Source organism: Vulpes vulpes, chromosome 15, assembly GCF_048418805.1.
Source record: "Vulpes vulpes isolate BD-2025 chromosome 15, VulVul3, whole genome shotgun sequence".
In the NCBI taxonomy this organism is placed as follows: domain Eukaryota; kingdom Metazoa; phylum Chordata; class Mammalia; order Carnivora; family Canidae; genus Vulpes; species Vulpes vulpes.
The window spans coordinates 51,281,623-51,308,671 of record NC_132794.1 but is presented as its reverse complement, the minus strand read 5'-3'; the positions used below and the strand labels follow the sequence as shown (position 1 = coordinate 51,308,671).

At 43.6% G+C, this 27,049-nt stretch overlaps 1 protein-coding gene across 11 annotated transcripts in view; it reads right to left on the bottom strand.

The window, feature by feature from the left end:
* The window catches only part of SORD (sorbitol dehydrogenase), a 35,013-nt gene that overhangs the window by 5,991 nt on the left and 1,973 nt on the right, over positions 1 to 27,049 (bottom strand). The window contains exons 2-9 of one of the 11 annotated variants that reach the window (XM_072738403.1): positions 25,196 to 25,277; positions 22,784 to 22,868; positions 19,039 to 19,260; positions 14,321 to 14,354; positions 11,207 to 11,371; positions 7,383 to 7,542; positions 3,650 to 3,768; positions 1,141 to 1,206 (exon numbers count right to left, since the gene is read on the bottom strand). In XM_072738403.1, the coding sequence (XP_072594504.1) occupies positions 1,141 to 1,206; positions 3,650 to 3,768; positions 7,383 to 7,542; positions 11,207 to 11,357 (496 nt within the window). In that variant the 5' untranslated portion in view covers positions 11,358 to 11,371; positions 14,321 to 14,354; positions 19,039 to 19,260; positions 22,784 to 22,868; positions 25,196 to 25,277. Of the gene's footprint in view, positions 1 to 1,140; positions 1,207 to 3,649; positions 3,769 to 7,382; positions 7,543 to 11,206; positions 11,372 to 14,319; positions 14,355 to 19,038; positions 19,261 to 22,783; positions 22,869 to 25,195; positions 25,493 to 27,049 lie in introns of those variants that run through there. The other 10 variants (XM_072738401.1, XM_072738406.1, XM_072738404.1 and 7 more) reach the window with 10 other exon arrangements.

Here is a 27,049-nt window from a genome sequence, read left to right as displayed (position 1 = left end):
TTTAATGGTAGTGAAGCCCCAGTGTTGTGTGTGGTGTCAATGAGTCCATCACACATACTCTCTATACCTTCACACACTCCCTTCATACCACGCAGCTGCACTCTCTCTCTCTCTCTCCCTCCCCCTCTCTCCCTCAGATCACTTCTCATTCACACTGTTCTATACCCTTACACACCTCTATACACACCACAGAGCTAAATACACACAATCTCTCAGAAAGGTACCTGCTCCTCATACACTTTCCAATACCTTCTATGCACACTCTGATAGTTTCTTTGCACACAAAACACACTCTCCTAGACCCCTATTCCCCTTTATACACACTCCATACAATTCTACATACTTACCCACACCCACACTCTCAGAAACCTTTACACACACACACACACACACATTCTTTTTCACAGAAGCCTTCTATGTACACACATACATACAGCTTTCTTCTATACCTTACATGCTTCTACACTTATTACACATGCTATTACAGATAAACTCTCCTCATACATACCCTTACCACACACCTCACAAACAAACACCCTTTTATAAACATATACCTCCCACTAACTCCACACACACACACAAGCACACCTTCTTTGCCTTCTGGGTTTAGTCAAATGGATCAAGGGCTAAGCCTTAGAACCAAGTGAGCAGTAGGGGCATCTGAGGTCCTCACAGAGAGCCAGTTCCTCTTCTCCATAGCATCCACCCTCTCCCAGAAGTTTCAAAAGAGTCTCCTCCTGAGCCCTGAGTTGGTCATCCCCTGGGTGGGCTTTTCAACCCTGGAACCCAGGAGAAAAGAAGAGGAACCCCTTTAGGATACCCAGCACCCCAAGAAGGAAATAGTTCTCATGCCCTTGCCCTAAACTGTAGCCCAGCTGTTTCCTTTTCAAAGAGACTTTTTTTTTTTTTTTTTGAGAGAGAGAGAGAGAGAGAGAGAGAGAGAGAAAGAGAGAGAGCACATAAGCAGGGGGAGTGGCAGAGAGAGAGGGAGAAGTAGAGTTCCTGCTGAGCAGTGAGCCCAATGTGGGGCTCAATCCCAGGATCCTGAGATCATGAACTGAGCTGAAGGCAGATATTAAACTGAATGAGCCAATCAGGGGCCTCCCTCTTCAAGGAGATTTAAAAAGAAAACCTTCTTACCAGTCACCAGCACTTGACCTGCACCCATTGCCTTGGCCACAATCAGAGTGACCAGTCCAATCGGCCCTAAATAAAGCAGGAAATGGGAGATGTTTGTGAAATATTAAACATCAGCTCTCAAAAAAAAAAAAAAAAACAAAACAAAAAAAAAAAAAACATCAGCTCTCCCCCTTGCCCATAGACAAGAACCACATCTTTTGTGAACCTCTATCATCTACCCCTGTGCCTGACACATAGTGAGAACTTAACAACTATTTGAACGCATAAGTGAATGCACAAAGAACTGTTCTCTACATGAAAATTTTTTTTTTTTTCTACATGAAATTTTGCTCCTAGTGCTGAGCTCCACTAATTCTCTCAGACCTCAGAGCTAGAAATTTTCCATTTACTCTTGGACACTGCTTGGGGATAATGTCAAAGAACCAGAGGGCTCAAGGAAACATATTTGTTAAGAGAATAAGATGTCTTACAAGGTCTGGATACATTGTCCTGTTCTCTCTAGTGTCATGGAAAGATGTTCATAACATAGTGATTTCTCTTAAAAAAAAAAAAAAAAAAAGCATGTTAAGCATGATCTCATTTAAAAAATAAAAACCTGAAAGATTCTACATCAAAATATTTACAGTGATTCTCTCTGGCTGATAGGTGATGGAACTATGGGTAAATTTCTCTGCATGTATGTATACATGTGGGATGTGTGACTTTTTTTCTATGTCAATAAGGTATTACTTATGCAGATTTAAAAGATATATATCACCTGAATACTATACTCTGTTAGCTCATTGAGGCAAGTCTGTTCTATGCCCACCACCTCTCTTGGAAAACCCTGCAGTCACTTATTTGGCCATGTCAAAATCAGTAATGAAGATGTGTATGAGGACTAACTCAAAATGGATTAAAGACTTGAACGTCAAGACCTAAAACCATAAAACTCCTAGAAGAGAACATGGGCCATAGGCTCCTTGACATCAGCCTCAACGTGATTTTTTGGATTTGACACTAAAGGCAAACGTTTTCTAATAAAAGCAAAAATAAACATGCGAGACCACATCAAACTAAAAAGCTTCCACACAGCCAAGAAAACCATCAACAAAATGAAAGAGGCAACCTACCAAAATAAGAGAAAATATTTGCAAATCATATATCTGATTAAGGGTTTAATATCCAAAAAACATATAACAATATGGAGATTCTTCACAAAATTAAAAATAGAACTACCATATGATCCAATAATTCCACTTCTGGATATTTATTTGAAGGAAATAGAAAAACACTAACTCAAAAAGATAAATGCACCCTCATGTTCATTGTACCATTATTTACAATAGCCAAGATATGGAAGCAACTTAATTGTCCCTCCATGGATGAACATACAAAGAAAATGTGGTATGTATGTACACAGTGGAATATTATTCAGCCATAAAGGGAAACCTTGCCATTTGTGACAACATGGATGGACTTTGAGGGCACTATGCTCAGTGTAATAAATGAAACACACAAAGACAAATACTGCATGATCTCACTTTTATGTGGAATCTAAACAAAACAAAATGAAACAATGAAGCTCACAGATACAGAGTAGAGACTTACTGCCAGAGGATGGGTGGTGAGAGGTGAGAGAAATGGAGGAAGAGGGTCAAAAAGTCAAACTTCCAGTTATAAAATAAATAAATCATGGGGATATAATATACAATGTGGTGATTATAGTTAATAATACCATATTGCATATTTGACAGTTGCTAAGAGAGTAGATCTTAAAAAGTTCTCATTGTCAAGAAAGAAAATTTTGTAACCATGTATAGTGACAGATGTTAATTAGACTAATTGTGGTGATCATTTTGCAATACATACAAATATCAAATCATTATGATGTACACCTGAAACTAATGTAACATTATATGCCAATTATATACACACACCCCCAAAAGGTATATGAAAACACCAAATCACATCCACAAGGAGTATGAGCATGCTGTGTCACTAGTATTAGACACCTAAAATGGTTCAGTGTGAGGCTGCTAGGGTTTGTTCAGGTGGCTGGAAGCAAAGGAGGACAGAAGGCAGCCAGCTGCAACCCCAACAAGCAGAGTGCTGGCTCACGGTGGACCAGACTCCATTCCTTCCAGAGGCCAAGAGCAGGACCCACCTTATTCCTGGATGGACCAGGAGATCATTTCTCTGGCATGATTTGAAAGCTCTAAAAGTTGCCCTTCCCTTTACTATCCAAAATATTTCCCTAGTGTCAAGTTAATAAATAATTCCAAATTACGTTCATTACATGAGCAAAAGGATTATGTTGCCTAGGAAATAACCTGAGTTACTATTATATCTGCAGATAGTTTATTTTAGCAAAGTGCTGATCACTGAGGGAAGGGGACACTGTAATCCTCCCCTACCCAGAAAGATTCTAGGAACAATTTCAGCAATTGGGAGGGGGGGTGAGATGGGCAGAAAGATCTCCATATTCTCCTTTAATGAACTTATAACCACGGTGTCATCTGTGACTTACCAGCTCCACACACTAAGACCTTGTTCCCCAGGGTGATTCCAGCTCGCCGACAGGCATGGATCCCCACAGACAGTGGCTCAATCAGGGCCCCTTCTTCATAGGTGACATTGTCAGGAAGCCTGCAGTATCATTCAACACACTCAGTTAGTCCCTCTGGGTTATTAATAACAAGAGTTAATAGTTACTGAGCACTTATTTATGTGCCTAGCAACATGCTAAGAATTTTACATATATTCACTCATGTGAATCCTTGGAAGAGTTCTGGGGTAGGTTCTCAAATTCTCATTTCATAGACAAGGAAACAAAGCCTTAGAGAATGAAATGACTTGCTCCAAAGGTTCAAAACTAGTGAGAGGCTCAGAGTTTGAAATGAAAACAATGTATATCTGATTCCAGAAACGCTGCCATACTGTCTGGCTCTTAAAATGGTTTTCTTTGGACAAATCACTTCAGTGAATGTGAACACATTAGGTTTTCTTCAACAGGTTATCTTGAGACAAGGTATGGTGTGGCTGTCATTAATAAATGAGAAGTTCACCTAACAAGAGGGTAATATAACCATATGCCAACATCTCATCTGCTTCTCAAACTTATGTATGGCCTTTCTGGTTTCACTTCAGCAAACAATCCCAAATACCAGCAGCTTTGCAAAACAAGGATTTAGAAGCTGGCATCACTCTGTTGTCCCTGTATGAAATGTTCCAGAAGAACCACATCTGATGGCAGCAGCTGCTTGGCTGTCCCTGGACGGGTCATGATGAGAGAGAGCCTGACTTCTAAGCAGTTGATTAAATGCTGTGTCACCTTCACCACAGGATTCTTGGTTTTCACTGAGTTGGCTTGACCCTATTAACAACCCCACCATGATGACAGCAAACATTTGCATAAGGCTTTACAGATTAGAGGGCTTTCTCATCCATTATCTCATTTGATCCTCACCATGACCTTGTCAGGCAGGAAGGGCAGGCTTTATTTTTGCCTTCATTCTACAGAAGAGGAAATGGAAACCCAATGACATTCAGAGACTTGCCAAGGTTACAAGGTTAATTGAGCAGAACAGCCACACTTGAAGCCAGGTCTCCTGGTTCCACATCCCGCCTGCCCCATATTAAGCTGCCTTCTGGTACAAGTAGCTCTGTGGATAATATCTCATTTCTGCTTGGTCCTCATTGTCCAGGATTTTTATTCATGTGCCCCAAACCTCCACATGCTAGAACATAAAATTCCTCAAGTCCCAATAAGACAGAAAAGTGGCAGCCAGGCCAAGTGCTCACTTAGATGATGTGTCACTGCTCATGCTATTCCACAGAACAACAAGGTCCTCAGTGGGCCTGCCCTGCGGTCCCATCTTCTCCTCCCCCACCCCTCTGCTTCTCTCCCACAATCCCTTCAATCCTCTCTTGCTCCAATGGCCGTCATCACCACTTCTACCCACACCTTCCCCATTGACTCTATAAAAGGAACAAAAATTTGAAGTGAAACAACGAAGACTCCCAAACTCTCTCAAGGAACTGCCCCCACCCTCTCTCAGACTTGCCTGCCCCCTCACATCTGGGACTCCCCCGAAGCTTATATGGGCTCTGAACTGAGGGTGGGCATTGGTGCACTCTTCTCACCTTTGCTCTGATTTCCCCTTGGCAGGAGAACACCCAGGAAAAATGGGATTGGGGATGGCAATGATGGAAGATTGTTATGGAGAGATTATTCTGATGAGATAGAGGCACCAGGCAGAGTCCTGGGTGCAGCGCCTTTGCCACTGACCTTCGGAGAGTTACTGGGTCCTCCTTCCCCGACCTTGTTGGGGGGGAGGGATTGAGGGAGAAGGGAAAGGAGAGCACTCTAAGTTTCTTCCCAGCTCCAATCATTCATGACTTTAAACACTAGAGAATAAGACAACTTGGTGGTTTTCACAATAGAGTTGAGGGAACAGCACAAGGTTAGAGGATGATTAAGAAGCCAAGGGGGAAGCAGGAAGATAAAAGAAAATAAGGTGGGTAGGAAAATAAAGAGGCTGTGGCAGTAGAGGAATCCTCACAAAAAAAACAGAGAGGTGGGTGTGGGTCCAGGGCTGGTATGTGGACCCGAGCAGAAAGAACATGAGAGGAAAGGAGAAGTGGGGGACTGCATGTTCCCCTAGGGGCCCTGCTCAGCCCTCCCATTAACAATCACCAAAAGAACACCCCCCTCCCCACCATGCCCTATAAACTCCACCCCCCAGCCCCAGTGCCAGGCTTCCTTTCAGAGCTAACCTGTACCCCAGACACAAGGCCATGGCCATGACATCTCATGGCATCATTTATTGAGCACCTACTATGCTCCAGGCCTCATCTTGAGTACTTGGTATGCTTTTCTCATGGAATTCTACCAATTTTTTCTATACATTTTATCACATTGGTGCTATTATCATCTCTATTTTACTAGCAAGGATATTGAGGTTACCAAGTTTAAGTAATTTGCTGAAGGTCACACAGTTGGTAAATGGCAGAGACCAGTGATTAGTCTTGCGACTTTACCATTTTGCTTTCCTGCCTTTCATGAAAACCTTGTTTGGCGCTTTAACTTGGAAAGGACCCAGACAAAGTAGGCTGGTTCAAGAACTACCTGCTGAAAGGCAGACTTGACCCACGTAACCTGCTTTCTTCTCGAGCAGTTAGTTGTTGACTTAAACTCATCACGAGTTCAGGTCTGTGACTCCTCTCAAGGCTTCCAGTGGGCACTAGAAAACTCAGATCCATCACACTGCCCCTGTGACTGGCTCCTGGCCTCCTTCAGAGGAACCCCATCCTGGCCAGGCTGGGATGAGAGGAAAGCACACCTATTCAAAGGTCAGAAGGAAAGTGGCACATCAGCACCTAGAGTTCCAGGCAGGGGGACCCATGCAGAAAGTGCAACACTTTGCTTCTGCCAGATGCAAGTTCTTACCCCCAAAACCATTTCCAGAGTAGACGTAGGGTGATGAGCACAGGGCAGGAACTTAATTAAGACTCACAGCTGCCCTAGCTTGACTCCTGGCTCTGCTTGTACCCAATTAGCCTCCTTCAACAGGGCCTCTGCACCCTTGCACAAACCTGCCACACTGGTACCCACCTTATCATTGTTCTTACGACGGTTAAGTAAGATAAGACATGCAGAGAGCTGATCAGCACAAGGCCAGGCACAGAGTACTAATAATTGTGACTCCACATGCATTGCCTCATTGAGTCTTCAGGTGAAATGAGACCCAAGCAGCAGAAAGTTGACATCATTTCCCCAAAGTCACTCACTAGGAGGGAGTGATCCAGGGTCCCAAAGCTCAGGCACTGGCTACAAGCCATGCCTCCCCAGTAAACCCCAGGGGCTGCTGTGATTGGTGTTACAATCAGGGTCATTGCTATAATTAAGTTCTCTCTCCTGGGCACTGCCTTGGAAACCAGTAATGGAGGACAAACCCCAGGGAGTTATCTGCAGGCTGGCTGGAGAGGAGTGAGTGAGGCCACCAACAATTCCCTATCATTGCTCCAGGCAAGGGGAGCTTCAGCTCAAAGACTAAACCAAGGACTGCGAGTCAGTCTCAGCCCTAGGCCAGCTACCTTCTCTCAGTGCCACCAAGAAGGGTCCGTCGAGGGGATGCTTCATGTCCAGAATTACAAGCGGAGAAGAACAAAGAAATCACCACTGGAAACTAGAAGAAAGAACCCCAACCAAACGGAGGGGGAGAGGTCCCAGGTGGCCCAGCCAGGCCTCGGGCACTAACTTGTAGCAGAAGTCAGCGTTGTGCTTATAAAACTGGCAGAGGTTCCCATCATCAGGGGGTGTGGCACAGAAGAAGATAGATGGTGACAGATTGTACCGGCCAATCTTGCAGAATTCATCCATTTCTCGCAGAGCACCAGGCTCGATGGCAACACGATCCCCTGGAGAGGAAAACACGAGCAGGAACAGAGCTTCTGTGAAGGGGCAAATGCTCCTGGGCAGATGCCAGCAGAGGAATCTGGCCCAGTGAGCCACCCTCCCCCCTGGGATCCAGGGCACCCTAGACAAGCCCAACCCGTTAGAACTGCCACAGAAAACTGGAGATGCAGCACAGACTCACACTCTGGGAAGAAATGACCAGCATACTTCTCCATGGACTGGTTTGACCTACTCTTTTACCAACTCATTGAATGAGCCAACCCACCCCTCAGCTCCACAATCACTTCCCAACTTGGGAAACAAAGAACCAGCCCCATTTCTAAGGCAAGCTGGGGCTCATCTCACCCTGCTGTGTGGAGTATGCAGACTTTTTTTCCTTCGCCTGCTTTGAAAATTTGGGGCAAGGCCTTTACAAACACAAGAGCCACAATTATGGCATGTCTTATGTTCAGTCTGGTTGTAGGTAGACAATAACTAGGAATTAATTGATTTCTGGGTTAGCAGACCTGCTCGACCAAATAACCCACAGAGGTCTGAGACTCAGATGGAGTGGAGAATAACATTCAGGCTTGTGAAGGAGTGTACTACTCCTGTCTCACTATGCCTGCTTGGAAACCCAGCCTCAGAATTGCTCTTCTATCTTTTCATTATGGAGATTTTCAAACATACATTAAAGTTGAAAGAATTATATAGTCAACACCCAGATATCCTCCATTTTGATTCTTCAATTAATATGTAACTAATTTGCTTCATCCCATAAGCACCCACCCATCCATCCCATCTATCCATTGACCTATCTTCTTTCCTGATGTATTTCCAAGTAGATTGTAGACATTAGTATATTCCATGTATAAATACTTCAGCTTGCATATCATTAACTAGAGTTTGATACTTGTCTATGGTTCTTTTTTAAGGTAAAATTTAGGTGTTGGTCAAAAACACACACTCACATGGATCACTAGATGAATTCTGATAAATGCACTCACCTGTGTAATATAAACCCCTATCATGATACAGAACATAACCACTACCATGGAAATGTCCTTCCTCTGTGTCCTTTCCCAGTCAATCCTCACCCCCACCCCCAGAGGGGTGCATGAGTAGAGCTAGGGCCCTCCTTAACCTGATGTGTGTCATCCGTGGGAGATTTTCCCTTTACTAAACAGACATGTTATTTTTATGTCTTTTGTGTTAAAAGTACCTACAGAATAGTGCAGACTCCTGGTATGTAGTTAGTGCCTATTAAAAGTAGTGGTGGCAGTGATGGTAGTAGTAGTAATGTAAGTAGTACTATTCCTTTTTATTGTAGTTATTATTATAAGTATCTGAGCTGGTGTTATTGTACACGAAATTCAAACTATTAAGATAGATAGACAGATTGTAGTAAGTCAGGAATTTTTCCATGCCTTAGATTTATTGATTGAGATTTATGTTAAGATTTTATAGACAAACATTAAGAACTACTTAGTGCTTTCCTTCTTTCTAGACTAGTCAATTAGACCTTTCAGTCCAAATCAGCATGTAAAACACCTCAATAAAAATTTTGTGTTCTAAAAGGAAAGGAAAAAAAAAAAAAAAGGATCCATGGAAATCTTTGCAACCACCAAAGTGTGTTACTCCACCTGTATGTGTCTCTTCCTCCCCATCCTTCTCTACTTTCTCTGCAGCCCTTCCTCCAAATTATGTTCTACTGATGACAATGACTTCTTCAACCTGGCACTCACGATCCTTCACAATCAGGTAGAGTTTTGTATGCCTCAGTTTTATCTTCTAATGATTACATTATAATATAATAACTCACAGTTGTATGGTGCTTTTTAATGAGCAACTTTATACAGATTATGCATTTTTTTTTAATTTTTTTAAAAATTTTTTATTTATTTATGATAGTCACAGAGAGAGAGAGAGAGGCAGAGACACAGGCGGAGGGAGAAGCAGGCTCCATGCACCGGGAGCCTGACGTGGGATTCGATCCCAGGTCTCCAGGATCGCGCCCTGGGCCAAAGGCAGGCGCCAAACCGCTGCGCCACCCAGGGATCCCCAGATTATGCATTTTTAACATCATTGCTAACTCCCCAACACAGAACTTTTACCCTGAACAGCACAGAATTATTAGCACCCCAGATATGTTACACTTGCCTCTGTAAATTTATTGCTCTGTTCCTCTTAACTATAATATTCACTTCTGACCTCTTCATTAACTCCAATACAAAACTGTTCTTGGGTCTCCAGCTGCTGGATAGCCCAGTGATTTTGAGCATTTGCTTTAGAGTCAGAAAGACCAAGGCCAGCACCTTAGCTTGAGACTCGCTGGTATTTGACCCTGGACAATCACCAGGTTTCACTTTCTTCATTTGTTAAGGAAGAAAATAATGCCTACCTCAGAGTTGTTTCAACAATGAAATACATAATTATACATGTAAGTATTTAACATGGAGACCAACAAATAGTAAATCAATGAATATTAGCTGCTTTCTTCTTCCTATAATTATTAGTTAAATGTCCAGCCCAAAGACCTATCTCCTCCATGAACCTTCTTTAAAAAACCTTTGTCCACAACAAATTCCCTTTTTTTGAATTGTTAGAGCCTATTCTTTTTCATACCTGATAACACACTATGGTCTTATTCTCTAATTACTGGTATTTATGTATGTCCTGATTTCTGGTCTCCCCAACCTAGATCAAAGTATCCAGGGATTGTATCTTCTCAATTTTCCGTATCCCTCAAAGCACCTGGCACAAGGTTAGACCCATTGTAGATGCTGACTAAACGCTTATTATAACTTAAAGAACCTCATTCTGTTGTGATTAATATTTAGAGATCTCATCCCACAGGTAAGAACCAATCAGTGGCTATTGGAAACTATGAATCTTACACTTGGAGATAACTGCACAGAATCTCAGGGGCTTCCTCAACTTCCAGTCATGATGAATGGAGGGCCCAACAATATTCCTAAACGAAACACAAGACCAGCTTCATCAGGGCTGGACAGTTCCTCTCCATGTAGCTGTGCTCAGAGAACATTATAACTAACACAGAATGACATCTGCCAATCTCCTCCAAATAATCTGATGTCATCTCCAGGCTGTACAGTGGTCTCTTCCACAAAGGAAGGATAAGATCAATAGCTGGCTGTGTCACACAGCTTGTATTTAATTCAGTGTATTGGGGAACATCACAGGCTGCCTCAGCTGAGAATTCCTCCCTCCAAGAGAATGAAGTAAGCAAATCTAGAAAAATACTGGTGGTTTTCCAGTCATCCAATAAGATCAAAGACTGTATCAAAAACCCTGGTTCTCAGCATGTGAAAGCAGTTTGTGGTTCCTATGCCTGGAACATTTTCCCTACCCCTTTGCTTGGCTTATTCCTTAGCTGCCGAGCTAAGGGTGTTGGCCGAGGAGGAGTAGACAGGAAATCTGTTTAGAACACACTGATCATGCCACTATTCTTTTCTGTTGTCCTTAATACAATTGTAAGTAAGTCACTCTATGTGTGTCCCAGACCTGTCTTCCTCTGTGTAAGGTACAATTCATTCATGTAGAAACTGAGACTGTCTTGTTCACTGTCTTAACCCCCAGGGTTTTAGAGGGTCTGGCCCCAAGAAAGTACACACAGAAATTCATTTGTGTTGAGGAATAAATAATCAGTTGAAAGGTTTTGCTGACCTGATTTTAGGTGCTTTACCAGTGATCCCACTTTTATGACTGTTCCTGAAGCTTCATGCCCCAGCACCATTGGCTTTTTCACAATAAAATCCCCAATTCGACCATGCTGCCAGTAGTGGACATCTGAGCCACAGATTCCGACGGAATGCATCTTCAGCAGTACTTCTGATAAGAGGAAGGAGAAAACAAGTGAGGGAAAGAATGACTCCTCTACAGTCGGAGGCACCACCATGTTTTCCCACTGGATAGGAAGTGGGCTTGGTTTCAAAGGCCGGGTACAGTATTTAGACCACAGAGGAAAATAAGCTAAACAGTGATACCAATTAAGGCTTGTAAGCCAAGAAAGCTTCCATAGAGCAAAATAATTGCACTTGAGGATTAATTTTGTGTCAACTCAGCTAAGTTATGGTGCTCAGTTGTTTAATCAAACAGTAGTTGTTGGGGCACCTGGATGGCTCTGTCAGTTAAGCGTTTGCCTTCAGTTCAGGTCACGATTTTGGGGTCCTGGGATCAAGCCCCATATCAGGTTCCCTGCTCAGGGGGAGTCTGCTTCTCTTTTCTTTCTTCCTCTGCCCCTCCCACTCCCCGTGTTCTCTCTTAAATAAAGTAACTAAAATATCTTAAAAACAAACAAAACTCCCAAAACAGTAGTTGTTGCTGTGAGGTTTTTTTTAGATGCAATTAACATATAAATCAGTAAACCCCAAATAAAGCAGATTATTCTGCCTAATGTAGGTGGGCCCCATCCAATCAGTTGAAGGCCCTAGGAGAAAAAGACTGAGGTTTTCTGAAGAAGGAATTCTCTAAGACTGAAGCATCAACTTTTACCTGAACTTCCAGCCTGCGGGTGAGTTCTACAAATTTCAGATTTGTCAGTCCTCACAATCACAGGAACCAATTCCTTAAAATAAATTTCCCTCAGCCTTCTCTATATAGACATGTATAATAAAACTATGTATAAATAAATATATATAATAAATCTCTATCTCTTTCTTGGTTCCATTTCTCTGGAAAAGTCTAATATACTGCATAAACAAGATATTTAACATATCTTAAATATAGATAGGAAAAAATGTATCAACCATGTAAGGGAAAAACTGTTTTCTAGGAGATAACTGTTTCCACACAATCTGCTATGCCTGATTCTTATCTATCATGAGAGAAAGGCTGCAAAATCTAGGCTTGGCAACACTTTGTCAGCTATCTGACTGCATTCTTCATGTCTGTTTTGTTTAAAAGTGCAGCTTTCATTTAAACCATCCAAAGATTTCAACTGGTATTTCCCCTTCACAGGTTTGAATAAGTGAGATTTTGTTGGTATTGTTGTTGTCAGTTTTCCAAGTTAAAGATAATGATGCTACTGAGCCCCTGTGCTAAAGTAAGTGCTAAAGGATTACTGGTCTAGGCTGACTAAGGTGACCATGGTGCAAATCTCTCCCTGAGAAAAAGCGCTACTTTAGAAAGACAAAGAGACCTAAAGCTCTGTCGTGTATTCAGGTGTCTTACACCCTGCCCTCACCACAAATCACCTACCAATCCACCAGGTGTGGTTCTGTAGAACCTTCTCTGTCCTTGGCCTTGGTGACAAAGTAGGAAATGGCAGGGTGAAGACTGATCAAAAGTAGAGAAGATTATAGGAGTTTCCTCTCTTAAAGTTACCAATTTGTAATAAGAGATTAAATTTGACTTGCTAGAAGGCTAGCTGAATTTACCATCGTTTCCCCTTCCACCCCAAGGGCAGCAAGAGACAAGAAAGTAAGAACAGAACGCTGTGTCAGAGAGAGAGAAACAGTACCAGGGTGCTTTGAGTCCAAGAGAGCTCTTGTTTGGTTACTTCTAGAATCAATACCAACTTTTCAGGACACAGTGAGGGGCCTCTTTCACTTCTCTGAACATGTTATCTTGGTGAAAACCCTTAAGCCCTAAATATGCATTACATGCTAAATTCTGATAGAAACAGCTATTGTCTGTGTTCTTATCACTATAAACCAATAACTCAACTGACCTTTGAGTAGCAAAGCTCTGGAGGCTTCAGGGAAGCTGCCTTCAATCTGATGTTCACACAGAAGCTACAGTTCTGGGGTAAGGTAGGAAAACACATCCCCAACTCACCAAGGGCAGAAAGGAGGCCTGAGTGGCTGCATATGAGATGAGTTATCTATACACTCTTCTTGCTCTCAGCCTCACTGCAGATTATGAAGTGGAACACTCCAGGGATGGGAGGTACTGGAAAATTTTCAGTAGGCATCTGCCTTAGCCAGCAGGCGGCATGACTTTCCCAGGTACAGACACCACCCCAGGAAATGTGCTTGTCAGCTGGGTCTTACAGGCTCGCCCAGTGAGAAGCCAAAGGACTAGAACAAAGGTGACAGGAACATTCACCCAGTGTGTGTGCCTGGTTGATTAGGGCCATGGGGCAGCGATCCACGAGGCCCCTCCCATTCCCACTGAACAGAAGGTCCTAGTCTCCCTATGGTGACGTCCTCTTCTTTAATGAAGAGATTAAGTTTTGTAGACTCACTCATTTTCAAAGCTTGGGCTAGGGTTAGGACAGGCTTTGGCAACCCGAATAGCACCTTATAGTACACAGAGTAACCTAACTCTAGGTTAGGTCAAATGAGGAACAACTCTGTTTCTTGTCCAGAAAGACATTTTATGTCAAAAACTCTGGGACAGGGACGCCTGGGTGGCTCAGTAGTTGACTGTCTGCCTTTGGCTCAGGTCGTGATTCTGGGGTCCTGGGATCAAGTCCCACACCAGGCTCCCTTCAGGGAGTCTGCTTCTCCCTCTGCCTGTGTCTCTGCCTCTCTCTGTGGGTCTCTCATGAATAAATAAATAAAGGCTTTAAAAAGAAAGACTCTGGGACAAGTCAGCAGTCTGATATGGTAACTCTTCTGATTCTATCACTATTTATTTCATGTAGCAGTCAAGCTGAATCTATCCAGTCATGCCATGGGTAACAGACTGGGTTGACAGCCCAACAAAAAAGATAGTTTTTAATTGGAGGCAAAGTAATAAACAGGAGGAAAAGAGGGTAAGCAAGCAATGCACAGGTGTCTTCAGGATAAGTAATAAGAAACAATAAAATGTAAGTTGAGCATCCCAAGGACCTACCATTTGGGCCTGGTTCTGGGATAGGATAGTTCTCCTAAAGGAAATAAAATAGAAAAGCCAGTTAGCATGCAATAATGACTTTCTCTTATGAACATTTTCAATTTGCTTAGTCAACACGGACTCTCATTCAAGTATTTCTTCTTAGAATTAACACAGGGTCAGACCATATTGCAGCTGAGTGGATGCCTGAGGGGCCACACTAAATCGTGCTGCCCCTAATTCCTTTTTTTTTTTTTTTTGGGTATATATTTTATTGGAGTTCGATATGCCAACATATAGCATAACACCCAGTGTTCATCCTGTCAAGTGCCCCCCTCAGTGCCCTTCACCCAGTCACCCCAACCCCAGCCCTGCCCCTAATTCCTGACTTCACCATCTCCCACCCACTGGTACAATTTGCCCTGGACTGATAAAGTGCACTAAATGCTCCCCTAGGCAGAAAGGGATGTTTGGTCGGCCTTCCATATCAGATCCTTCCCTCCTCAAAAAACACATTCTTAAGATACAGATTTGTTTGGTCTGGGAAGCTCTTACAGGGTGAAGGGTGAAGGTATCTGGTAGTTGCATGTGAAGGCTTTGACCTCTAGACAGGTTGGAGAAAGTGTATGCAGTTGCTCTCTCCTTTACATCAGCACATGGACCAGTGCTTGGTCCCCTCTTCTGAAACCTCTCATGTGGAGTTTTAGAGGCCCTTTGGGAACACATAGGATCTGCATTTTGGCCACTCTCCAGGTTCAAAAAGCAATCTGAGCTATTCTGACATTCACAGCTATTATTATCATTAACCAACTTTTCTTCCCATTACCAACAAGCTAGGACATTCATGGTGACAAGAAGGAAGGATGATGAGTGGCCAAATTCAAGGGTTCATTTTATGAAATCTTTGAAGGCAGCCAAAAGAGGAAGGAATGTGAAATGTTCACTGTACCAACTATGTGCCAGACAATGTTCTGGCTTTACACACATCATGGCACATGGCCCATGGTTTGCAGATGAGAAACCCGAAGCTGGGAAATTAAATAACTTGGTCAAAGTCTTACCACCAGAGTGGATGAACCAGTACTAAACCTGATTCCCCAGCCTGTCTCACTGCGTCCCACTACATCTCAAGGGTGGAATATGCCCTTTCTCCTTTCAGGGTGATGCAAGGAGTAGTCAGAAAGGTGGAGAGAAGGTTGGGGCAGGGCCCCTGCAGAGCACGCTGCTGGGGCACTGCCCAAAGCTGGTCCCCTTCAGAAAGCCTTCCCCAGATGCTTGCTTTCTTTTTTTTCTTTTCTCTTTTTATTTTTTTTAATTTAAATTCAATTTGCCAACATATAGTATAGCACCCATTGCTCATCCCATCAAGTGTCCTTCTTAGTGCCTGTCACCCAGTTACCCCATCTCCCCACCTACCTCCCCTTCTGTAACCCTTTGTTTCCCAGAGTTAGGAGTCTCTTATGGTTTGTCTCCCTCTCTAATTTTTCCCACTCAGTTCCCCTCCTTGTAATCCCTTTCACTATTTCTTATATTCCATGTATGAGTGAAACCATATGATCGTCCTTCTCCAATGGACTTATTTCTTATTTTTTTTTAAAGAATTTTATTTTATTTTATTTATGATAGTCACAGAGAGAGAGAGAGGCAGAGACACAGGCAGAGGGAGGAGAAGCAGGCTCCATGCACTGGGAGCCCGACGTGGGATTCGATCCCGGGTCTCCAGGATCACGCCCTGGGCCAACAGAAGGCGCCAAACCGCTGCGCCACCCAGGGATCCCCAGTGGACTTATTTCACTCTGCATAATACTCTCCAGTTCCATCCACATAGAAGCCCAGATGCTTTCATAGGTTAGCAATGAATGACCCCTGGGCTATTTTGCTAACAAAATAACCCTGATGCCAAAGACAATGCCTTCGATCTCTCCAGTCACCAGGCACAGTGCACTGCCTCAAACATGGAGGAGCATGTACTTGTTACCTAACCACTCTCCATAATAGACAGCGAAGGAAGGTTTGCAGTTCTCACTCATCTCAGATTACCAGCCTTTCTGTTCAAGTAGCTTGAAGAGAATCAATGCTAATGCTGATTAGCTAACACTAACTTCCTCCTACCAGGTCCTGTGCTAAATGCTGTACACGCATCACCTTGGTTCATCCTCACAACAACCCTACATAATACCTTCTCTTATGATCCCATTTTCCATAAGGTGAAACTGGAGAACAGGGAGATTTAGTGATCTGCCCATGGTAGTACTAAGGTAAAACTGGTAGAGCTATATATATCCAAAGCAGCCTGATGTGGGGAAAAGGTGCTCAGTTAGTTTTTCAGCTCTTAATAATTTAAACTGGCTACATGTGAAAGGAAAGAAGGAAAGAAGGGGGTGGGGGGAATCCATCTAAAAATGAGCAACTCCTGATAGCCAAGTATCACCAAAACCTCCCCAGTAAAGCTACCAGTAGCAACTTCTCAAGCAGCAAGAGGTAATTTATTCTTCATTATCCCTGCCTCCAACCAGGTCAGCCATGACCCGTTTAGGGGCAGAGAGGGGTAAGAATCAAGCTCAAAGCAACAGCTGGGCACACCAAGGAGGCCCTGAGTCACTGGAGAGGACTACAGTAAAGATTTGCTGGAGGTGAGAGCCCACCAGCTTTGGTCCTGCCACCCCGAAAAGCTGCAGTCACCTTTCTAGACACTAGAGGGTGCTGTGTGGACAGCCTGGTTTTCCCTTTGGAGCAGGTGGCACATTTAGAACTTCAATACCTTTTCCTCTGCGTTCTCTTTCTCGCTTACTCTAACCACCCGGACAACTCAGCTTGGCTCCTGACTCCCCTCTCTGCAGAAGACATGCCGCAGCAGCAGAAGACCGTGTAAAGATGAGCCCTTAAGTCTACAAATGTAATCCTAAGCATGGCTGTGGAGCTCTTATTTTAAAAGGTTATCCCAGCACAGTTACTAAAAAAACCTTGCTTTTCATTTGTGATTCCTCCAAATGACGTTAGCCCAAATCCTCTGTTTCCTTAATCTCCTTTTCTGTCTCAGATTTCGGTGACGATATTCTTTCATCCATCCTACTTCTCATCTATCAGTTTCTTAGCTCCTCCGAGATCCCCAGCTTTCATTTTTATCCCCACTGCCCTTTCATCTCCTAAGTTTTGTTATCAGGCATCCTCAAGGTTTCCTGAACAGGACTTCTTATCTCTGTGAGTGACAGTAACAAAGGGATAAAGGAGAGTGGAGTTAACTGTTCTTTTCTGTAGTTATGTCACTTTTCCAGCATTTTTCATTTCAAGTCAGAAATACGTCACATACATATCCTCCCTTCTATCCCTTCCAACTCCTCCTCCTCCCCCCAAAAATCAGGGAAATACTTCAGGTAAAACTCTGTGGGGGCATGGAATCATTCCTGGTGCCTCTTGCATCCTAAATATTATCTTGTATTTCCTAAATATATTTTGTCAAATCAGCCTAAATGTTTGTTTCCTAAGTACATCCTCCTGTCCGCCCCCCCCCCCCTTCTTCTATGGCCACCTGTGCAGCAAAGGCCTCAACATGAGGAGAAATCAAGGGAAAATGCCTTTACCCTCCTACAGATGACCCAAGGGGAGCAGGGGTGAAGAACTCAGTTTGCAACTGCCTGTGTGCAAACCCAGGCTCCCCTCCACCCATTGCATGACCTGGGGGGGAGGGGCGGGGGGGTAGTTACAAAAGCTCCTTGCTCCTTCAATTGCCTCCTCTGTATAATGAGGATAACCATAAGATACAGTGCCCAACTCATAGTAAATAACTGAGCTCTTATTACAAAAGAAATCGAAGCAAAGTTCTATTTCTTATCATTAACTCACAGTATGGTAGAACCTGCTCTGGACAGCCTTGTCCTTCTTTTGAAAAAGGTATTTTTTAATTTTTAAAGATTTTGTTTATTCATGAGAGACACAGAGAGGCAGAGACACAACACAGGCAGAGGGAGAATCAGGCTCTGTGCAGGGAGCCCGATGTGGGACTTGATCCCAGGATTCCAGAATCACGCCCTGAGCTGAAGGCAGATGCTCAACCACTAAGCCATGCAAGTGCCTCCTGAAAAGGGTACTTTTAAAAATTGTTTTTGGACAAGTTATTTCCCTTGTTGTCATATCAATATTAAGAAAACTGGCCTGCTCCTTACAAGGCTGGGATTTGGGAGAAAGGGAAATGGGATTTTGCCGTTTTAAGCCCAACTCTACTGGTTGTGGGCAAGTGTGTAAAGCCAAGCTTCATGCCTTAGAGTGAGGGTTTTGGGAGCAGCCTTACCCCAGGTCCCCCAAGCCCACCACGGCCTACTCCCGCATCAGGCCTCCTGATGACAGCTGGCTGCCCTCTATATGTAAGAACAGAGCAAGAGACCTTATTTTGCTTTCCTTCCTCAGTTTTCCTCCTCCCTGGAGCATGTTTCAAACAAGCGAGGAAAATCCAAAGGTTTCCTGATGGGCCATTTTGTCAAAAAAGGCTCTGTTGTAGCTGCATTAGCCCTGGCCAAGTTGGGGTCAAAGTAGAAGGGTCAAATACTCCCTCCAAAGCCCACTGAACCGCTCTCCAGCCTGAGCTCTCAGGGTTCCAAGCCCCCACCTTCTGCTAACAGTCTTTCTAAAACACAAATCCATTTCCAGCGCCCCATGGCCCTGTAAAGTCCTAACCCCTCCATGGTGCAGCCAGTGCTCTCTGCAAGCCTCCAGCAACTCCTAGCACACCGCTGCTCACTCACCTCCCAGGGACCACTTCCCCAGGGGCTGATCCTTCTTCAGGAGGTGGGAAGTGAAGGGGAGGAGATGGGGTGGGGGGGTGACTTGCTAATTCTCCTGGGAACTCAGGGAAATATAGGTTTGGATGTGTTGGAATTGCAGTGTCTGGGGACATCCAGGTGGGGCTGTCCCACAGGTGGCTGTACTCCTGGGACTGGCACTCGGCATAGGTCAGGGATAGAGGCCTGTGAACAAGTGAGAAACAAGCACACAGTGAATCAATCACCTCCTCTAAAAAGCTTTCCTTGTCCTCACAGGACTGGGAAGGTGGCCAATCCTCTCCATTGAGCCTCCCCAGCTTGTAGAGCTGGATCCATACAGGATGGTTAAAGGACTATTTAATTCTCAACTGGGATAAATCAGTAAATTTTTTTTTTATTTTTTTAAAAGATTTTATTTATTTATTCATGACAGACACAGAGAGAGAGGCAGAGACACAGGCAGAGGGAGAAGCAGGCTCCATGCAGGGAGCCCGACGTGGGACTTGATCCAGGGTCTCCAAGATCACACCCTGGGCCAAAGGCAGCGCTAAACCACTGGGCCACTGGGGCTGCCCAATCAGTAAATTTTTAAAAAATTAATTTCCTAATTCAAAATGTACAAATAAAACTATATAATTATACCTATCAGATGGTCTTCAAGCAAAAATATGAAGTCTCAGCTTTGCTCGATGCACTAGTGTGTTACTAACATTGATTAAATGCTGCGTTCAGGTCTAGTAAGTGAAACATTTACATTTTAAAAAATGATTTAGCTAAACATCACTTCATAAAATCTGGACCTATTCCTTCCTCATTGTAAATCTGATTTTGAGAAAACTGCCAGCTTTAACAGCCACACCAGAAGACTTATCAAGTGGATGTCATTATGGTAGGAGAGTACATATTTCTCCTCTTCCTTAATTTCTGTCATGCAATTTTAAAAGAGAAATTTCGGGGCACCTGGGTGGCACAGTCAGTTAAGCGTCTGCCTTCAGCTCAGGTCACGATCCCAGAGTCCTGGTCCTGCGATGGAACCTCATGGGGCCCCCTGCTCAGTGGGGAGTCTGCTTCTAACTCTCCACCCTGCTCCAGCTGTCTCTCAAATAAATAAGTAAAATCTTTAAAATAAATACATAAATAAAAGAGCAATTTCCCCCATACTCTTAGTTATTCCCTTCAGAATAGGGGTATTTCACTACATTTCTTAGTAGTACTAGGACTTATTACATAAAACGTTAAGATCCTATTTGTGGCATTGTTAACTGTTCCTGCTACTTTTAGTGGAAAAAATTAAGCTTTGTGGCTCTAGGCCTCCTCCAGACAAAGGCACTGTCCTTGCGTAGCAGTTGGCAGAAATAGCTGGATTTGATTTCCTGTTGTTCATCTGGTTCGGGTCTTGTTTTATTACTGAAATATAATTAAGATAAAGGAAGAGGTATTTCTTTGAGCTATTTGCTACTACCTGATTTTCTCTTTTTCAGAAGGAGCTTTATATTGTATTGTCAGTGTCTCTGACTGATAAATCTAGTTCAGGTGTTAAAGGGTTAAGTAGCCTGCACTTCTTCATTCTGGTGTAATCTCTGCGTTTAATCCAGCTGCTACTTAAAACCTATCAGGGCCCTTTAATTTGGTGGTAGAGATGCAGCTAGCTGGGTCTAGCAGCTATGGCAAAAGTAACCTGGGAAAGAGACTTGATGCTCAGGACCACTTGAGTTGCCAGTGTTGATGCCTCCTCATTAAATAATCCCCTCATCCTTACCCCAAAATCTTAACAGTAAAGTACATATGCAAGGAGGGGATATCTTCAATGTGTTACATTACACAGAACTATTTTACTTTAAAAACTATTAAAGATTCAAAGCAATTTTTTTGACCTAGGGTATAACACGTCTCCTCAAAGGGCAAAAACTCAAGAAATATCTTCGTGGGGCCTGATTAATGTTTAAGCTTGATGCTGACACATTTTCTCTGCTCTTTAAAATTTAACATCAACTCATCATCCCCCCCCTTTTTTTTTTTTAAGATTTATTTATTCATGAGAGGCACAGACTGAGAGAGAGAGGCAGAGACAAAGGCAGAGGGAGTAGCAGGCTCCTCACAGGGAGCCTGATGTGGGATTTGATCCTCCATCCTGGGATCAGGACCTGAGCCAAACAAAGGCAGGCCTCCAACCACTGGGCCACCCAGGAGTCCCATCAACCCATCATTCTAAAATGCCTATTTTCCCTTTAACTTGGTCTTTCCTTAGGGGGAGCAGAATTTGCCATCCCCAAATATATCTCTTTGGCAAAAGAATTATTTTAGGCAGATCATTTTTAACAAACAGCAGATTTAGGAAAAGCTCTGAAAACTGAGAACTTACTTTATGAAAGAGATATTTACATTTACAAGGAAAATCTTTTATAAGGGTGTCTCCCTCTCCCTATCAGGAAAAAAGAGATTGATCCAATCTCTCTTACCAGGAGAGAAGGCACAGATTTAAATTTGAGCAACAACCTTTTATTTTCTGTGCTTTTCCCGAAAACCTCCCTAACTGGCTTCCCCCATTCCAAGATCTTTTGTTTTTAGGTGGAAATGGAATTTAAGGTGGTAGCTTTGGCCATCTCATGAAATTACTGTTTCATGAGAAACAGTAGAAAACATTGAGAAAACATGAGAAACAGAAGAAAAATTAAATTTTTCTTTTTTAAAGATTTTATTTATTTATTCATGAGAGACACAGACAGAGAGGCAGAGACACAGGCAGAAGGAGAAGCAGGCTCCATGCAGGAAGCCTGATGCAGGACTCCATCCCAGGACCTTGGGATCATAACCTGATCCAAAGGCAGCCACTCAAACCACTGAGCCACCCCAGTGCCCTGAAATTACTATTTTCATCATTACCTCCCATATATACAGGAGGTACACATTATTAAACTTGTATACTCTTGTTAATCTGCTTCTTATTACAAGGGATCTCAGCCAAGAACCTAGAAGCACAGGGAGAAAATTATTTTTCCTCCCCTACATCATAAAACAAAAATCTGACTATATCCCATCTGGAACCCAGTGGTCCGCCTCCGGGAAGTGGGGGCTGGGTTGCTCCTTTCTTCTCCCTGGCCACATGCTGGTGCCTGAAATCTGGCAGAGCTTGCAGGAGTACTGGCAGATGAAATGCACTCAATGTGGTCGATGGACTACTACTGATGTATGATGCAATATGTACAGAAAAAAACAGATTAGGAGCATTTAGCAATATTTAAAGCATGTTGACATTGCTGCAACACCAAAACGCAGCAACACAAACATATCGGCTTGTGGTTGAAAATAAATAAAATTGCCATTTGTTTCACCCAGCATAGTGTGTGAAGCACTAATTAAAGGACATGGCACATGCCCAAATTTGGTAGGCACTCACCACATTAATTCTCTTTGTTCCCCCCTACCTTTCAAGTGAAACCTAGAGCAAAAAAAACCAAAAAACAACAAAAAAAACACCAACACAAAGTCTCCCCTCAGCCCTCCTCTGCCAAGCAGCTTCTGTGCAGAAAAACTCATTTGACTTTTATATCCCAACTTCATGAACTCAACAGAGAATTCATTTCCCAATCAAAAGGAACTTCTGGATTTCTCAAGACTGAACTAAAAGGCACAAAGTAATTAAACTGGCAAATACAGATAAATACAAGATTATTGCCCAGGCCTACATTTATCATAATTTGGTTATGAATTGTCCACAGAGGGGTACCTGGGTGGTTCAGTTGGTTAAGCATCTGACTCCGTATTTCGGCTCAAGTTGTGATCTCAGGGTCATGGTGATGAGGGAGCAGAAGCTGAGGACAAAGCACAAGGTGACACCCCATAACCTACCCCCCCCCTCCTGTGACATTCCTCCAGGAAACTTACAACTATCTTAATGTTATTTTTTTCAACTATCTTAATGTTAATGCTTTGCTGGGGTGTGTGTGTGGGAGGGAACAACCTTGGCTTAACAATAACAAGGCCTCCTCTACCCAGAAAGTCTTCTTTAGCAATATCAAAGTCCTTCTGGACACCTCCCTTTTTCCTTACCCCTAACTCTCAAGCATATATAATCAGCCATTCCTCAGTGCAGCAGCTCTTTCTGCCCACAGGTCCTGTCCCATGCTTTAATAAGATCACCCTTTTTACACCAAAGATGTCTGAGAATTCTTTCTTGGCCATGGGCTCCCAACCTCACCTAAATTCCAAAACTACATCAGTAAGGATAAGCCCTGCATAGAGCTACATGCTCAGGGGATAGTCTGCTTCTCTCTCTCTCTGCCCCTCACCCTGCTCAAGTGTGTGCTTTCTCTCCAATAAATAAATTTTTTAAAGATTGCCCACATAACACACACACAAAAAAATGCCCATGTATTTGAAGGTCTTGATTTTTCTCTTTTTATGCTAAGATTTTTTTACTACTATTTTTAAGGTCTTTTTAAGTAATCTGTACACCCAATGGGGGGCTTTTAACTCAGGGTCCCAAGATCATGAGTCCCGTCTTCTTCCCAATGAGCCAGCCAGCCAGGCACCCCTAAACTGAGGTGGTGTAAATGTCTGATTCTCCATAGGCCCTAGCCTTAGCACATGTCATGAGCTGTGCTAGGCCTGTTACAGGCACCATCCCATTGTAAGGGGCAAGGGCAGTCTGCCCTGATTATTTTAATCCGAAGGCAATCAAGGTCCTGCGGATTCAGGAGACACTTTTACCCCTCCCTTAACAACAAAGAATAATGGAAATTAGAGGGGCTTGACCACAGATAAATTTTATCTGAGTAATCTAGTTATACGTCAGGGCAAACATTTGTTTACCAAATACACCAAATATTTACTCTTTGATCTTCCTGTGAATTGCATTCATTCCCTTTGAAGTCCCAACCCCCAGCCCCTTTCTCCTCAATTCAGAATCCCATATATACCTCATTTTGCCTGTCTTTGGCCATTTCCATGTATTTGTGGATTCTTTGTACATATTACCTATTAAATTTGATTTTCTCCTGCTAATCTGTCTCATGTCAATTTGATTATTGGTCCAGTTAGAACCTTTGACAGGACATGAAATTCTTGTTCCTTGATACCATCTAGTCTTCACACAACCCAGAGGTGAGAATTACTGTCATCCCCATCACACAGATGGGAAATTGAAGCAGAAAATAATCCTGCGACTCACAAAACTATAAACAGCAGAGCTGGCACTAAACTGCACTCTGGGCCTCAACCTGGCTCGTGACTTTATTACTGTTTCCATTTAAAGAGAACTTCAGCCAGCTGCACTTTGAGCTGACACTTTTTGCTGACAAGCAGTTTGCCTCTTTACCCATCAGTTTGGCTGCCTTGCCCCTTGCTCCTTTCCCTATTTAAAATAGGGAGGGAAAAGTAAAAGCTCTGTTTCCCCCCTCAAATTTTTGTTTTCCTCATTATAAAAAATAAACCACCAGTCAGTGTGTCTCTGTGCGTTTGTGTGTGCACACACATACTCTCTCTGATTTATCACTCAACTTAGAAATGCCCAGAGTGAAGACACCATGCAGACCTGAATCCCCAGGCCAGGGAGCACTGGAGCTGCCAGGGCTCTTCCCTTGCTGTGGCGAGGAGATCACTAGCTACATAGTAGGCAAGGAATTTAATTTTTCCTTCCCTGCAGCCCCAGCAATCAAGGAAGAAGAGGGAATCCTGCCTTCTCCGTAAGGCAGAAAGAAGCGAGGTCTTAAGTTTCCTTCCTTGGCAGGTGGAAGATGCCAGGAGTTTGAAGAGGTTCAGGTCAAATTTCTGCCACAAACCACTGCCATGGATGCTGGCTGGTCCCTGGGCTTACCTGAAGTGGGATAGCAGCACTAGAAAGGGTTGAACCCTTGGCTTCCTGCTTCAGAACCCTTCCAAATCCTGCTTCAGATTTTAGAAATGGGCCTTTCACCAGATAACTCCCTTCCCACGAGTTCCTGAGGCACAACCATTTCTATCAGTGGATCCTGACCCTGGTTGGCCAAAATGGCCACAGCCGGCTATCTATGTCCAGGAAATCTTGGGTTTCATTCTGGTTCTCCCACAGAAAGGAGAACTGGTGTTCCTTTGGAAAGCTTTTCGGGTTGCTTCCTGGTTCCCTAGTAGTACCACCCACCCCCAATCCCAAACCACTTACCTATTTGCCTTACAGGGGTGGAAGGACAGAGATACTCTATGGAAGTCAGGGGGCTCTCTGTCGAGGTGCTGAGGGTCCTTCTCTGTAGGGAGTGGTGAGGGGCCAGGAGGGTCTGTGCTGAGGTTATCTCTGCAGCAGCCTAGACATCCCTGGTCACTCTTCTGACAGCTTTCTGCCCCTTCCCCTGAGTGCGGGGCTCTCTCCAAGGTAATGTCCTCCACTTGCTGCCTTCTCAGTCTACACGTCCCACTCAGCCTAGGCAGGCTTATCCTTCTACAAATTCCCACTACGGTGAAACTTTGGGAAGGACAATACTTTGTTGAGCAGGACAGTGCTGTAAACCTAACGAAGTCTGCCCCTCAGCTGTTGTGACAACCTGCGCCCCCTTACACATTCCCAAATGCCTCATGGGGTGGGAGTGCAAAACTGCTCAGTAAAGAAGCAGATGACTCCTGAATTTACAGCTCCAGTTGCTATATCCCAGATCCTTAGAACCAAGATAATTTCTCAAAGACACCTCGATGTCGATGTCGTGTTCCAGAGACATCTTAAACTCAGACCTGATCTCATCATTTTAATCTATTCTCTTCTGTCTAGTAAATGATCCCATCACCTCTTACTCTCAAACAGACCTGAGGCCCTCATGAATCCATCCTGAATCCTTTCAGTGTACCAATGCTACAACCACAGGCAACATTCTCTAGCCCATCATATTTTCTAGAGCCTTTAGGATACACCCACCCCAATTCCTCCCTAATTCAGAGAGCAAAGCTGATAAAATCCTATGGCAAAGCGATAAAATCAATCTTTAAAAAAAATTTTTTTTTCATAAAATCAATTTTAAGGTGAGCTTCCCACTCCCTCCAATCTTCAAGGCTTTGCTCTATAGAGAGCTGTGATAAAAATAGAGGTCACCTGGAAGAGCAGTAGGAGAGCATGAGTTGAGGAGTTAAGGCAAAGCAGATCCTGGGGTTGCAATTCTAGTCCTGCTACTTATTAGATCCATGACTGAAAGCAGGCCCTCTGCAGCAGAAGCAGATCCTATCCACTCCCCCAGCCTCACCAAACTCCACACTATTTTCAGGGCCAGTAAACAGGACCCGTAATCTTGTACTTCATATATCTTTGCACTTGTTCTTACATTTGCCTGAATGACTCCTACTTATCCTTCAAGAACCAGGTCAAGGAGCATTCACCTCCTCTAGGCCTCCTTCCTAGGTCAAGCACACACCCCCTCCCCCCCCTCGTCTTTACTCAGTGCGGCATCCAAAACCCTCACACTGTCTGATTGTTAACTTTATCTTGTCTGTCTCCCTAGAGCAGCTTGAGGGTAGGGGCTGCATCTTCCTCTTCTCTTCTGGGACCCCAGCCCTCCACCCAGTGCTTGGCATATGGCAGTCACCCTCTCATCTAATAAATGTGGAATGAAGGATGGAGTTGGAGGTCACTCTGTAAGCTGCGTAGAGCTGTATTACTTTGCCTTCCTTACAATACCATCTGGTGTTGGAAGTAATAAGCACCAGCAGCATCACTTTAATTTGGGACCTTGGGTGAGACTCCACAGAGTGGAGAGAGCACTAGAATGGGAGCCTGAACCCAAGTTCTCTGGGCTCTGTTAACTAAACAAGCCTGTCACCCTGGGGATGGCACTTTCTTAACTAAGGAAATGGGAGAGTTGGCTCAGGGAAGGAGCTCATGGTCAGGGATCCACAAATCTCTAGGGAGTTGATGGAGGTACTTAAAGGAACTCCACAAAAATCTCTGAAATTGCTGCCAAACTCCATCTATCTGCATTCTGTGGGGAGAGAAACCCTAGATTCTCATAATCAAGAATCACTAATCTGGATAATCTGC